This window comes from Acinonyx jubatus, chromosome A1 (genome assembly GCF_027475565.1).
Source record: "Acinonyx jubatus isolate Ajub_Pintada_27869175 chromosome A1, VMU_Ajub_asm_v1.0, whole genome shotgun sequence".
In the NCBI taxonomy this organism is placed as follows: Eukaryota; Metazoa; Chordata; class Mammalia; order Carnivora; family Felidae; genus Acinonyx; species Acinonyx jubatus.
This window is the reverse complement of record NC_069380.1, coordinates 28987545-29002906: the sequence shown is the minus strand read 5'-3', so window position 1 is coordinate 29002906 and position 15362 is coordinate 28987545. Positions and strand designations below refer to the sequence as shown.

Genomic DNA, 15362 nt, shown 5'->3' with positions numbered 1-15362 from the left:
CTGCCCCTGCTTGTGCTTGCTCTCTCTAAACAAAACAAAACAAACAACAACAACAACAACAAACCCAACCCCAATTTTGACAACCTCAAACCCATTTACCATTCCTTCTCATTCCCTTCACAGCTAAGCTTGCTCAAAGATTTGTCTGTATTCCATTTCTTCATTTCCCACTCATTCTTAGACTCATACTAATCTAATCTAATCCTACCACTATTATGCCACTAAATCTGTTCTAACTAAAGTCAATGACCAGACAGGTAAACCCAATTAACGCTTTTAGAACTTGTTCTGTTGGACCTGATAAATGTTCTGTCCTGCTTTTTCCCCAATTCTGGACTACTTTCCCTTAGTCGTCTCTGCCCCGCCTCCATGTACCTCCCACTGAACAGTAGAGGTTCTAAAGATTCCACTGAAGGCCGCCTTCTCTCTCTACACTCTCCCTGGGCAAATCCATCCATTTCTAGGGTTTCAACTACCAAGTTAGAGTATAAAGGTGAAAATCACCTCTGTTCAATTACCCTTGATATTCCCCTTAAATTTGTTAAGTACATGTCACCACATCAACAGGCCACATTGAAAATCAATATATCATCTGAATAAATACAAATGAACCATTTTTCCCTCGGACATTCAAGCACCAGATTGAGTAGGTAATTCATATTTAAAAGCCACATTGTAGGAAAAGATACATAGTTTTTCTCCTTACTTCCACTCCATTCCACCAACATACTTTTTGGTTTAAAACTCATCAATGTCTGTCATCTTTGCATAAGATAATATTCAAACCCCTTAACATGGCCTACAATGCCTTACATAATCTGATATGTGCCACTGTTACCTCCCACCACTTTTCACACATCACAGCCCTCAGGGCCTTCTTTCATCTCCCAAAGGATACCCTTTCTTTCCCGGCTTTGGAGCATTTGCAAAATGCTACTCCCTCAAGTCTCACTTCCCTTTCTGTTTGTTCCCTGCTTTTTCCCAGCCACTGCTTAGTCATCCTTCAGGTCTCTATTTAAATGTCATTTTCTTAGAGAAGCTTTTTCAGTATAGCCTTTCCACCTGCTCTGTCAGGGGTCTGTCTCCCTGGTGTGTGTGTAACACTCAAGCACACTTTACTTGTTCAGTCGGTATCTGTCTCCCACACTAAACTGTAAGCTTCTTGAGGATCTTGTCTGCTTTTCTCATGGTTCTGTCCTCAGCACCTAATACCTGAATATCGACCAGATTAGTAACTTCAACCTCATTACAGAGGTTTTTATAACCCTACATTCTGCATATCCAAATATAAATTCAAATTTCCCTTTACAAAAAACTACAGTAAAATATACATAAAATTTACCATCTTAACTATTTTTAAGTGTGCAGTTTAATGGCAATAGGTACATTCACACTGTTGTGCAACTGATCTCCGTAACTCTTTTCATCTTGTAAAACTGAAACTCTCTACCCATTAAACAAATCCCAACTCCCCCTTCCCCCAGCCTCTGGCAATCATCATTCTACTTTGTCTCTATGATTTTGATTACACTTTGATACCACAAATAAGTGGAATCGTGCAGTATGTGTCTTTTTGTGACTAGCTTATTTCACTTAGCATGTCCTGCAGGTTCATCCACGTTGTAGCAAATTGCAGAATTTCCTTCCTTTTTAAGACTGAAAAATATTCTACTGTATGTACATACCACATTTTGTTTATCCGTTTATCCACCGAAGAACACTTAGGTAATTTCCATCTTTCACCTATTGTGAATAATGTTGCTGTGAACATGGATGTACAGAGTCTCTTTGAGACTCTGCTTTTAATTCTTTGGGCAGATAGCCATAAATGGGAATGCTGGATCATATAGTAATTCTATTTCTAACTTTTCGAGGAACCACCATAAAACTTTCGAAAGTAGCTGTGCCATTTTACATTCCTATGAACAGTACACTAGAGCTCCAATTTCTCCATATTCTCTCCAACACTTGTTATTTCCTGTCTTTTTTTTAATAGCAGGCATTCTAATGAGTATGTAGTTTTGCTTTTATGCAAAATGTATGTGCTTTCTTTTTCCTACAAACCTGTGGTAAAAAGCCCCCTTAAAATATTCACCATAAACTAACCTAAGACATTCTAGAAGGTATTGAAAACAGAAACGAGACAGTCTTTGACAGCAGGATTTTAAGGAACAGTAAAATTGTGGTTCATGTGCAATGGCAAAAAAACACGGGAAAACGAAAAAAGAAATGGCATTCCTACTCATATCTGAAATTCCCTGATGTCAACTGCCCACTTGGCATTTTGAATTCCTTACGCCTATGTTCTGCCTTCCATCAGGAAGGCACCTTCCTGTGCTTCTGTGCACCCCTGTACCTTCCCACAGTGCTAGGAGTCCGCCTGAGGGCAATCTCTTTCTGTCACACTCTTCCTTCCTACTTCAGCTCTTACAACTGGGGTGACTGCCTGCCTTACTCAGGGGGTGATTGAGTAGCAAGGCCCCATCCTTCCCAGTTAATAGGGTCATCTGTGTTTCTTGGCATAAGGGAGTATCAGTGATAAACACAGATGTCAGGAAAGTCATAGTAAAACAAATCCCATTAGAATTTTGGAAGTTTGAATTATATAATTAAATCTGGAAACAAATAAAAAGCTTCACACAAAGCAATATATGAACACATCCTAAACCAGAAATGCATCCTGGTCTTGGGATTTTAAGTCCAAAAGAAACTTTAACTAAATTAAAAGATTAAACTACAAATAAAGATTTAAGACTATAAGGACTGTCTGAATGTAGAAGTCACTAGTTAAGTACCTTCCCAGAGAACTAAAATAAAGCAAAAAAAAAAAAAAGTTTTAAATAGAAGTTATTTATTTAATAGTGAGTGGTCTGCACTCATATATAAACTTTTAAATTTGCACACACACACAGAAACTTATGAAATAGTGGTTATTTAACAAAATTCAACTAACCTAGGCTGGAATTACTTTTCAGAGAACAAAGGGTTTTATATGTACATATATGAAAATGTCTTAAATTTACATTTATATTTACAGATGTAAAAAGTAAAAGAAAACGCTAACTACCATTATTCCTGAAACAGTCACCATTCCAGCATAAAAAGGCAGACACTGAACAATAACAAAGTTTCTTAAGTTCAGACTAAATATCCAACTAAAAACTTTTTATAGAAATTTAATGTCATTTATAGTTTTAAAAGCAATGATGATGATGATGAAACCACTCAATGTTAAAAAACATAAATCCATCTCTAACTTTACTAGCTCTTTGTCCCAATACTTAGGAAAGGAGCAAATGAACCATGAAGTATTTTGAAAGTTACTTTCCTTAAACAATATCTAAATAACACTTTTTAAAAAAAAAATTTTTTTTAGTATTTATTTATTTTTGAGAGAGAGACAGAATGCAAGTGGGTTAGGGGCAGAGAGAGAGAGACACAGAATCCAAAGCAGTCTCCAGGTTCCAAGCTGTCAGCAAAGAGTCCCCCGTGGGGTTCGATCCCACAAACTCTGAGATCATGACCTGGGCTGAAGTCAGACCTTTCAACCGACTGAGCCACCCAGGTGCCCCTAAATAACACTGTTTTTTTACTGAGCAATATACGTTGTAAAACTAGGTAAACATTTGTAATTCTTCACCTAAATGAAGACTTAAATTACAAAGTATATATACATCGACTATAGAATATAAGATATAAATGTTGCAGGGGTGCCTGGGTGGTTCAGTTGATTAAGCTTCTGACTCTTGATTTCGGCTCAGATCATGATCTCACGGTCTGTGAGTTTGAGCCCCACATCAGGCTCTCTACTGACAGCGGGCAGGCTGCTTGGGATTCTCTCCCTCCCTCTCTCTCTATCTCTCAAAATGAATAAAATAAACTTTTTAAACAATGTTGCAAAAAAATTTATAAAGGTCACCCTCAATCCCATACATTTACTTTGAAAAAGTTAAATAAAACAATTTAAAGTATATTATATGTGTCATGCTACACTTTTGAGAAAAACTCAGAGAAAATTTAATTATTTAAAATCATTAACACTCAGGGCACGTGGGTGGCTCAGTCGGTTAAGCATCTAACTTCGTCCAATTTCAGCTCAGGTCATGATCTCAGGCCTCATAAGTTCGAGCCCTGCATGGGGCTCTGTGCTGACAGCTTGGAGCCTGGAGCCTGCTTCAAATTTTGTGTCTCCCTCTCTCTCTGCCCCTCCCCCACTTGAGCTCTGTCTCTCTAAACAATGAATAACATTAAAAAAATTTTTTTTAAATCATTAACACTCAATTTGAAAATCTCTTCATTACCAAAATGTAAGGTCCCTAAGATGAAGTATCAGGTAACTTAAGGGGCTGGGGGTCCAGATGATCCTTCTTCATTCTTCTCCTCAGACTGGGTATCACATTCAGAAAGCATGCACAATTGCTGACCTCAGAATTCTGCTTCAGCTCAATTCTGCTTTACTGCTAACACAAATTTCAAGCGCTAAATGGCCACTCCACCCCTCCTGACACCTCAGGGAATACAAGCCATTTACAACATTAGGCTTGTAAACAGCTCTTCTGCTGGGAAAGTTTTATTTTGTAGAGTTCTAGACAGAACCATTTCCTGAGTTGCAGAGAGCAAATAAGTCTTTCACAATCATGATTTCATTTTGATGCAAACTAGCTCACCAGTTTAATTTGTGAGCAGGCTGCCCTTCTACATAAGTAACACAGAACAAAATCCAAATTGTTTACATAAATACAATTAAGGCAATTCATCAAAGCATGAAGAACTTCTAACAATAAAATCCAACTCTACAAAAATGAAAAGGCAAGGTCACTTTCACTTAGCCAAAGAAAAGGGGGAGGGTGGGGAGTTTCACATATTTCTCAAGAAACAGAACTCTCAAAATCTACCATGTTATAACATAGGATGAAAAAATTAGTACAATAGAAAAAAAGACTATTTTACAACATGCCATCATGTTTTAAAAAACACACTCTTTGATAGGAAATTTCTGGAGCAAAGAGTATCTAAACAGCATTCTTTAATTTCTTTGTAACTTTAAACAACTGATTGTATTTTAAACTCCCCTTCTCTAAAAGCCTCTGAAAAAGCTCAGAAAACTAATTTTACTTTTCAATTACCATAACCCACAAATACAGATGTGGAAGAACCATAATCAGCTCTAAAATAGTGAATTTCAAATGAATGAAGTTTTATCACAATTCATACTGTCCACAGGGTGGCAGTCTGACAGCCTTAAATTTGTCTCTGGACTTAATGTACAATTTTAGTATTCAAAAAGACACATGCACATACAGGTGGGCAATAATAGTTTCCTGTCTGACCAACCCTAGGAGCAAAAAAAAAAAAAAAAAAAAAAAAAGTCTATGCTTTTTAACTGCTCTATTTCTTTTAGGAACGTGCCTTTTTTTAAAATCTGATCCTTTGTATTCTCCCGCCACCACCCTAGGTAAGGCCTGACCCAAAGGGTGAGTGAGAGCAAGAAGAGGAATAGGAAGACACAATCTTTCCATCCTCCAGTTTATCCTGCACACTACTACCAAATTAATTTCATCAAAACACAAGAAATCTCTTCTCCCAGCTAATTCCTTATCCCAAATTCAAAGACCTGCACAATCAGAACCTTCCAAAATCTATCTATATGATCTGGAAGAGTCAAGGGGATCTGTAAAATAAACTTTACTTTGAACAGACCTTCCAACATCCTGGTTTTCATTCATTCATTCAAACACTTCTAAATGTTCTCCAAGTGCCAAGCACTGTTCCAGGTGCTGATGATACAGAAGAGAATAAGTCAAAGTTCCTGCTTAAAAGTTATTCTCTTTACTGGACAGTTTTGAGTTCAAAGTTGTTAGGGGTAAGGGGATAAGCCCCCAAGCACTTCCAGTTCTCCACAAGTATGGGCCACTGGAAACACACTAGTGGTTGAGGGGGATGATAAAGATACCAGAGATCTGCCAGCACTGACATTGTCTGCTACAAGCCCTAATCTATTTTTGCAGCCTTATTTCCTATTCCTATCCTACACGTACCCTCAGTTCAGCCAAAATGTGCTACAAACTGTTAATGTGCCTCTGCTCCTGCTTGCTTCCTTCTTAATGCTTTGCCTTTCACCGTTATCATCTCCATGAGCAAAAGCCTAACCAGACTTCAAAGCCCATCTCAAATGTTGCCTCCTAGAAGAGGCCTCTCCCCATTCACTTCACGTGAATCCAGATGTGATATTTTAGAGACCTTCAAACCCATGGCTTTTATGGGCATTTATCTGAGCATTTATCACACTATACATTGCATCATAATTATCTGTATACTTTAACCCTCTTTCATCAGTTATTTATTGAACACTTGATACGTTCCTGGACTATCTAGGAGCTAGAATTGCAGTGTTAAATTATTCCATTAACATTTTAAAAATACTATCCAAATGCTAAATGTAAAATGTAATATTACATGTTTTTTGCTTCAATCTTTTAACAATTTTGTTGATATAATCTACATACCATCACAAAGTTCACCCGTTCAAAGAGTAGAGCTGAATGATTTTTAGTTTACAGTTGTGCAACCATTATCATTATTAGATGATTAAATGATTTTAAGACCTTTCAACCACTCTAAAAAGAAACCTTATACCTACATTAGCAGTTACTCCTCATGCCTTTTAACCACTGTGTCCCCTGCCCTCAATCCTCAGCAACCATAAACTATACTCTTTCTCTTCTAGATTTACCTAATTCTGGACAGTTCATATAAATGGAATCATAGAAAATGGGGTCTTTTGAGCCTAGCTTCTTTCACTTAGCATATGGTCTTGAGAATGATCCATACTGTGTCATGTACCAGTTCATTCCCTTTTATTGCCAAATAATATTTGACTGTATGGATACATTCTCATTTTATTTATTCAGTTGATAGACATTTGGGTTGTTTCTACTTTCTGCTTATGAATAATGTTGTTATAAACGTGTGTACATATTTTTTTGTGGACATGTGTTAATTTATCTTCAGTATATACCTAGGAATGGAACTGTTGGGTCATATTGTAATTCTATGTTTAACATTTTGAGGGAACTGCCATCCCGTTTTCCAGAGTGACTGTACCATTTTACATGTCTACCAGCACTATATGAGGGTTCTAATGTATTCACTTTTGCTCGAATCTTAAAGAATAAGAATGATCCCACTCTGTGATATCCCTACCCTCATGGAACTTACATTCTAGTGGAAAAAGAAATAAATAGAAACAAACATGCTAATTTCAGATAACTAAGAAAAAGGAGAAAACAAGAGAGTAATGGAACCAAAAGAAAAGGGTGGTCAAAAAGACCTCACTGAGAAAGTAAGGTTTACCTGAAATATGAATAGCTGGAGGAGAGATATTCCAGGCAGTGGAAACAGCTAGAAATAAAAGCGGTAAAAGAAGAAGTTTGGCACGTTCAAGGAACAAAAAGGAATCCAGTGTGGCTGATGCATAATGAAGAGGCAGAGAAAGCAGGAGATGAAGTTGGGGAGGTAAGCAGAGGCCAGATGATATTGGGCCTCAGAGACCACAGTAACGTCTTTGGATTTTAAAATGCCACCACCCCTTGTATTTCTTTTCAATCCTTTGTATTTCTTTAAAGATAGGTGTTCATCTGTGAAAATATTTATTAAACTGTCACATATCTTCTGATTGCATCTAACAGTACGAAAGATTAAAGAGACCATTTGGGTAAATAAATGCGATTCAAGGGGCATCTGGGTAGCTCAGTCGGTTAAGCAGCCGACTTCGGCCCATGTCATGATATCACGCTTCATGAGTTTGAGCCCCATATCAGGCTCTGTACTGACAGCCCAGAGCCTGGAGCCTGCTTCAGAATCTGTGTCCTCCCTCTCTCTGCTGCTCCCCTGCTTGCACTCTATGTCTCTCTCTCTCAAAAATAAATAAACATTAAAAAAAAAATAAAAATAAATAAATGCAATTCAATTAGTATCACTTTATTCTGTGGTCCAGGAGAGAACACCTAAAATGTGACTACCAATGGCCTTTTAGTAACAAGGCAAGAGCACAAATTTATCACCTAGTCTTAACCTATTTAAGGTGTATGTCTTACTGACAGTAACTAGCACCTCAGTCTTAGAATATTAAGGTCATTTTCAATAAAGCAAGCTAGTAAGAATATAACTGCAAATAATTCTCATGATTTAAACTTAGATTTCATTTTTTCAAATTGAATTCTGACTGCTTTTCTCATTCTATTAAAAGTTAATATTCAACTAGTAAACAAAACCTATGGGCACATGTTTATATTACTTGAATTTTTTAAAACAGTAAGTTTTCACATGTTACTTCTCTACTTGGTTTTTTCAAAGGAAAAGGGTTGTTAAAACCCTGGTCACATAAACACCACTCCTTTGATAAAAGAACCTCTCACCTCATCAAAATTTATTAAGGTGAAATTCTCTTCCACATGCCTCTCACTCCAAGCACTGTGTCCAGACTATTTGCCAACTTCATACTTGTTGATCCCAACTCTCCCCAGCTCCCCCACCCTCAACTCCCCTCAGCTTTAGGAGACACATTCTCCACCAGGAGAAATCCAACCAGTTCTCCAAGGTCCAGGGCAAATACTCTCCCTTCTACCTCTCCTTTCCAGTCCTCTTTCCTGAACAGAACTGACATCTCACCTCTGGGTTCCTGTAGCACTCACTTCTGCAACTCAGATACCTTGTTTGGCCTGGTCTATAACAATATATGAATCTGAGAAATACCGTCACCAAACTCCTGCCCTCAGCATACCTTCAAGTATACACAAAGCTATTTGCAATTCCTGGGTGCTCAACTGAAAATCACATCCATTTTAGCACCGTTAGGTACAGTATGATACCAAATCATCACAAAATGTAAAGTCAAGAGTTAAGCCCTCACTGGACACGAGGAAGGGGGCTTCGTTCCACCCAAATTCAGACCAAAGTCTTCAGTAGTTTCTCAATAATGACATGATCCCATTCTTCATTTTAAATGAAACTTTTCCAAAAAATAAAAAATAAAAAAATGAACCTTTCCCACTCACATTACCTATTCAAGAATGCTCAACAATCCTTGCCATTCTATCTAAAGTTTTGGAGTGATACGTATTATCAAGAATTTATGGCTGTAAACCCAGAGTACAGAGAAGGTGAAAGATCCACAAAAAGTCAATCGCAAGCTAATGACAGGAGCCAAAACACAATTACATTCGGTGTTGTACCCACAACTTACACCAACGTCAACAACAGTAACTTTCAAAAGCATGTGATGGTGCTTGGTGTAAACATTTGAATTAAAAAACATAAAATACTTCTAGTTCTGGGAGTTTATTTACAATATAAAAGTGATTAATCCTTAATCGTGCGGATCACGTTAACAGATTGTTTCAAAACTCATTGTGCCGGCAAAATATAAAAGTTTGGGAATGCGCACACTAACCACCCAATCATCTGCTCTTAGTAATGGCACTGACCAGAAACCCATCCACAAGAGCCACTTTTTCCTTCTCTATTTGTTCCCAGAAGCCCAATGGACTAAACATTATAGCTCACCCCCTTTTCTAATTTCAGCTTGCATTTAAGATAACGCTTTTGTTTCATTTACAGCTCACATGCTGCTGACACAGCTGCCGCTTCTTTGTAACAAACACAGGGCTTCTATACTTAAAAATACAGTGAAACTTTGTTGGAACATCCCCTCCCCAGTCTTCAGCCAATTTTCTCTCTTCCAAGCCCCACCTCCCCCAAGATTTTCTATCAGAGGCGCTCAAAACGTTAGACCCTTTGGAAAGTTAAATTTCTTCTTGAAAGGCATCTCATCGTAGTGTTGTTTTTTTTTCCTCCGCAACATGTGCGCGCGCGCGCTTTAAAGCGGGGTGGGGGGGGGGGGGACGCGCATTCCCTTCCCCAGAGGCCTTCCCAGGCAGAGACAGGCACTCGAGCCTGTGGCTCTGGAGTCCGCGGTACTTTTCTGAGCTGCGACCAGCGCCCCCGAGGTCAAGCTGGGACGAGCTGGCCGCTGCGGGAGAGCCGGGTGGACACGCGGCCGGTCGGGCGGTGACTGGCAGCTGCGCGGACGGGAAAGCGCGCCCGCGGGCACCGAAGCACGCCAGACCGCCTCGCCGCCGCGTGCCCCGCGACAGGAGGCTTTGTGCCGGGGGCCGAGGGGGGGGGTTCCCGTGAACAACAGCCGGCGGAATGAGAACGAGGACTCCGAAAGGGGCGCGGGCTCGCGGCGGGCAGGGGACGAACACGCCCCCGCGTCGCCTGGGACCGTCGGAAAACTGCGGCCGCGGAGGGTGTGGGCCCCAGGGGGGCGCTGGGAGGAGATAAGGCGAGGCCAGAGTTAATCATCACCTCCCCAGCGTCTGGGAAAGGACGACTCGGGGCGAAGGAGCGGGCGGGCAGCCCCTGGGAAAGTGAAACTCCTTCCTCGCGGCTCAGCCCCGCCAGCCAGAGGAGGGAAGCGAGGGGACCCTGAGCGCACTCGCTCCTCCAGCCAGCCCGGCGCAGCACGGGTCACGGAGTCGCTAACAACTACACTAATGCTCGTTTTTCACAAACTCATCATGAGAAGGAGACAAGTAGAAAGCCAGAGCTACTGAGAATAAAATAAGTGAGATCCCTCATTCGGTTTAAAAAAAAAAAAAAAAAAAAAGCTACGACATTCCCATACCGGGAGTCGAACCCGGGCCGCCTGGGTGAAAACCAGGAATCCTAACCGCTAGACCATATGGGAAGTGCTGGTAGGGACACTGCCGTGACTCACCTGACAGACGCAGGCGCTACCGCTGCCTCTGCTCCACTTGCCCGCGCCGCCGCTCCCCCCTGTCGCCTTTGCGCCGCTGGAGCCGCCGCCGCCGCTGCCCACGCGCTCTCGGAGCGAAGAAACTAGCACAGCCCGTGCGCGCGGGCGTCGCGGGGGCGGGGCGGGGCCACTCCGCCGCCTCCGGAAAGTTCTGAGGCAAAGCCCAGCAACTCGCGGCCCCGAAACCAGCTGTTTCACCTTTCTTTTTTTAACTCCGCCAACGGCCCCCAGCCTACAGGTCCGGGTTGCTCCGCTGGTCAAAGGGCGTGCGGACTAGTTGGCAAAGTTGAGGGCGGCGACGTCTCGGGGAACAGCTGTTTGCGCTCGGGGCGGAGGCGGCGCGCGAGCTCCTTGGCCACGAGCCAGCGAGCCTAGAAGTAGGGTGGAGGTTCTGGATCCCAGGGGAAGAGAGAGAGTGAAGTCGGGATGATTCGGGAACTTGAGGCGTGAGGTTCCCGTCCTTCGGCTCAGGTCCCGTCGCGCTTTCACCCTTTCTCGGTGACCTCAACCCCTTTATACCGACCCCACCTCTCAGGATCCTGGAGTACCGCCCCTGTAGGGGGAGGGGAAGAGGAGGAGATTTCGAACGCGGATTGAGTCGTCTGGGCACCCGTAGTTGGGAACCGTGGAACACTGGTCCCGGGGAAACAGGGAGGTGTCCGGGCTTGGAGGCTCGGGTGGGCCTCGCGGCGGGCCGGGCCTCACCTCGCCCCGCGCGGGGAACACGAGCTCGAGCCGGACCCGGGGGCGGCTCGCGGAGCGGCTGGTCCAGTCATGTGAGTCGGGTCTCAGGCTCTAAACAACGAAGTGTTGTTTCTCTGGGCGGCCCTTTCCCCGCGGGTCTCGCACTCCACCACCATCCCTCCCCACCTCCTCCTTTCGGCTGGAGGCGTGACGGAGGTGTTCTTAACTCGCTCGGGACTGTCACCAGACAGGCCGGGCCGGTTCTCTGGGCGGGTAGAAATGCTACCCTGCGGAGCGCCTTGGGGGCCTGAAGCACGGGCTTGGGGAGGAGGCTGGCGGCCAGTTGGGGTTAGACTGCCTCCCGGGAAGCAACCGGGTGCTCACTTACACTGTTGGGGGTCGCTAGCACCCTGTTCGATGCCGTAGCACTTGAACGTGGGGTGTTGTGAAACTTTAGGGTTGGACTTCGGCCACGGCTGCCCTCCTCCGCCTGGAAGAAACGGCCAGTCTTGGCTAGCGTGCTGACTTTTTTTTAAGTCTTGCCGGCTGAGAGGTCTCGGCTTTTCCAACTCTCTCTTGCCCTGAGGCTCGAGAACAAATTGTATTAACTGATAGTCTCGGAGGAACCACAGTGTCTCACCTGAGGAGTCTTGTTCTTTGCTCTTTTAATGGAAAGAACTTGATTTAAAGCAAACTTTGAGTTTTTTCGGGCCTCCCATTACAACAGCTTCCAAAAATGCCAGAAAGACGTAAAGAAGATAAATCTTTTCCAAGATGTTTCTTATTTCTGATGGCAAATGAAAAGAAAAAAAACTTTTTTAAAACAGTTTTATGTAAGGGAGTTTTAAATCCGGTGCAGACTTTTTTCCTTTTTACTGGCAACAATTTCGACTAACTGCTGCAGTGAGATAAATAATAAAATAAGACAACATTCAGTAGCAGGGGCTTATGATTGAAACTCTAAGAAAATGTAAAGCATGCACAATTTTACCTTTTTATATTATAAATAACCTTAGACTTGTTTTTACCTTTTTCAGGGCAGACTACTGGAAGTCGCAACCAAAGAAATTCTGTGATTACTGCAAGTGTTGGATAGCGGACAATAGGCCTGTATGATAATTACACTATAAGAGAATTTAATAATATTTTATTCACGTGTTCCTTTTTGTCTAAACTCAGCATTTACAAAGTACCTTCATATATATTGCTCTTGATTTTTCAAAGTTGAAGGATTTCTGTTGTCTTTTCATTTCTTGTAGGAGAGCTATGAGCTTCCTTCTTTTTCATCAGCTTAAATTTGATTATATAGTAAGCCAAATTATTTCTCTATGGTCCTTCAGTGACATTCAGGAAATGGACATTGAGTGGGTAATCTCATCCATGTTTAGCCACACGATGTTTGTAATACTATCTGTAATACTATCTACTATCGTGTACAAAGAAACGTAAAAGGACAAAGCCCTTAATGTGTAAAAAGGAGCAATTATTGTAGTTTATCTTGTTTCTTTTCTATTCTAATTAAATATATTTGCAGAATTTTATAGCTATAAATGGTTACATTTTAAAGAATATCATTACCTTTTTCATGGGATATGAAAATAGCTTTGTTAAGTACTTTACTACCGTATCTCTTAATCTAGATTAAGCTTTTAAGACATGAAACAAAAGCATCACTGATTCCCCCCCTTCAAATACATGTCATAGCAATATGTATGTAGTACATAAATACCAGTGTATCTTTGAAATATATATTCATCTCCTTTTTACTTGATAGAGTTGCATGCACAAAAAAATAGTCCCATCTTTAGTAGTGTTGTATTTCTTTGGTAGATATTTATTATTGTCTACAAGGAGTTTGGGGATGTTTTTCTTCAGGGTTTTGTCTGTGTATTTGGTCTTTTGAGTAGTTGCTGAAGTTTTCAACTATCTTGTTTAACTTAGGCCTTCCTTACACATGAATGCCAGAAATTTTGAGATCTATGCATGTTACTGGTAGTTTCTCTTCTTTTCAGCTACCCAAGCAGTTCAATGAATTTTAGGAGTCACAGAGGGTAAATAATCCATTCTAGGATGTCTTTCTTATCCTTGGATTGTTAATATACATTGATTTGCCCTTTAATTAGAAGCAAAATTAATGTCTTTTGAATGGGCCTTTAATATTCTTTGTGTGGTATAATTTAGGAAAACCAGTATATGAAAAACAGAAGATGAACATCTGTTTTACAGTGTTACCATTTAAAGAGGAATTCACTTTAGTGAATTGTAGAAAATTTACCCAAACTTCCTTACTGTATACAACCAGACATTTGTAATTTAGGGAGCATTCCTGGCTGTTTTAAATAGGTAATAACATTCACTCACTCCACTGTCCCATCCAGTTACCATCATTCTTTGTAGGTTGCCACTTTTTTCATTTTCTTGTCTAATTTTTCCATTGTTTCTGTATGTATATAGAGGCTTCTATTCCAACGTACATAAAATGTAGGATACCATATACACTATCCTTCATAGTTTAGTGTGGTTTTTGTTTGTTAGTTAGTTTTTTTCATTGAACAGTAGATCCTGGAGCTTTCTCCATAGAGGGAGCTTTATTCTTTATGCCAGCAGCCAAATTTTGGTAGATAGTGCCAAATTGTCTTTCACAGGAGTTTTACATTTTGTATCATTACCACATTCTATAAAAGTATTTGTTTACAATTTAGGAGGAATCCTTTACTGTCTACTTTTCTCCCAATTTGGAGGAATAAGGTTCTAAGGATTATTGTTTATTCTCTATGTCCCTTGCCTAATGTGGCAAATAGAGCAGTACAGATTCTAGGGACTTAACTGGTTTTGACTTTTTATGTTGAGAGGTGTTTCTTGAAGTTTTTTTTCCACTCCTCTTTTGGCTTCCTGTTTTGTTTGAGCCCTCATTACAATCATATTCACTGGATTAGTCATCAAGGGTATCTTGTATTTTTCTTCATTGATATGGTCATCATAGTTTATTTTAAGCACCAAAGAAAACCTGGTCAGAGGGTATGATAATAAATAACATGGTTCAGTTCCCTAGCATCATTTGATAAAAAAAAGGTCTCATTTGCTTTAAAATTATTCTTCTTTTTCCTGTCAATCATTTTTTATTTCAATCTTGTTATGTTACATTCCCAAATTTACTGTTACTTATTTAGTATGAACATTATGATATTTTACGTAGCTTTCCTTTGCATTTTCTCTTTTATTCATTTTCAAGAGTGTTGAATTTCACGAAAGAGGAAAGAATCATAAGGAAAATGTGGCAAAGAGAATCAGTGAGGTAATTTAGTTTATTTCTTTCTTTGCTAATTTTTCTGTGTAAATATCAGTACTTCACCTGGCTTTCACTTTTATATGTGTCTTCCATAGATTAAACAGAAAAGCCTGGATAAGGCAAAGGAAGAAGAAAAGGCATCAAAGGAGTTTGCCGCAATGGAGGCAGCTGCCCTGAAAGCCTACCAAGAGGATTTGAAAAGACTTGGCTTAGAGTCAGGTAAAAAAGCAGCCAGCATGTTTTAAAACTAACATCAGAGGTCATGCTAAGTGAGCTTTTATTGTTTCCATAAAGAGGTTATACACTCAGGGTATACGCTTAGTGCTTTTCCTATGCATCATAGCTGTATTTAGACTGTGGGACTTTACTCCTGCACTTTGTTTTACTTTAAAGCTTCATCTTTTAACACCTTCATTCACAACCATACCATTTTGGTAGTTAGCTAGTTCCTAGTTCTGTTTTAGATCAGTGTTCATTTCAGAGACAATTGAGTGTTTTAGGTATTTGGCTAAAAGGAACTATTCATTAAAAAATAGGCCTTTCATTATACCCACTATTCACTTTATCCGT

At 40.6% G+C, this 15362-nt stretch overlaps 2 protein-coding genes and 1 non-coding gene across 5 annotated transcripts in view; 1 reads left to right on the top strand and 2 right to left on the bottom strand.

Moving 5' to 3' along the window:
- ELF1 (E74 like ETS transcription factor 1) overlaps positions 1-11302 on the bottom strand; it is a 108094-nt gene extending 96792 nt beyond the window's left edge. Inside the window, exon 1 of one of the 2 annotated variants that reach the window (XM_053216145.1) lies at positions 10781-11302. The gene's annotated coding sequence lies outside the window, so the exon portion shown is untranslated. The remainder of the gene's footprint in view (positions 1-10780) is intronic. The other variant, XM_027064949.2, reaches the window with a different exon arrangement.
- TRNAE-UUC (transfer RNA glutamic acid (anticodon UUC)) lies at positions 10679-10750 on the bottom strand. Its single transcript has one exon. It is a non-coding gene; the product is annotated as a tRNA-Glu (tRNA).
- A 138-nt stretch (positions 11303-11440) lies between the features above and the next one.
- Positions 11441-15362, top strand: part of WBP4 (WW domain binding protein 4) — a 65164-nt gene continuing 61242 nt past the window's right edge. The window contains exons 1-4 of one of the 2 annotated variants that reach the window (XM_053216149.1): positions 11441-11595; positions 12541-12613; positions 14736-14798; positions 14888-15011. In XM_053216149.1, coding sequence (XP_053072124.1) covers positions 11594-11595; positions 12541-12613; positions 14736-14798; positions 14888-15011 — 262 coding nt within the window. In that variant the 5' untranslated portion in view covers positions 11441-11593. The remainder of the gene's footprint in view (positions 11596-12540; positions 12614-14735; positions 14799-14887; positions 15012-15362) is intronic. The other variant, XM_027064952.2, reaches the window with a different exon arrangement.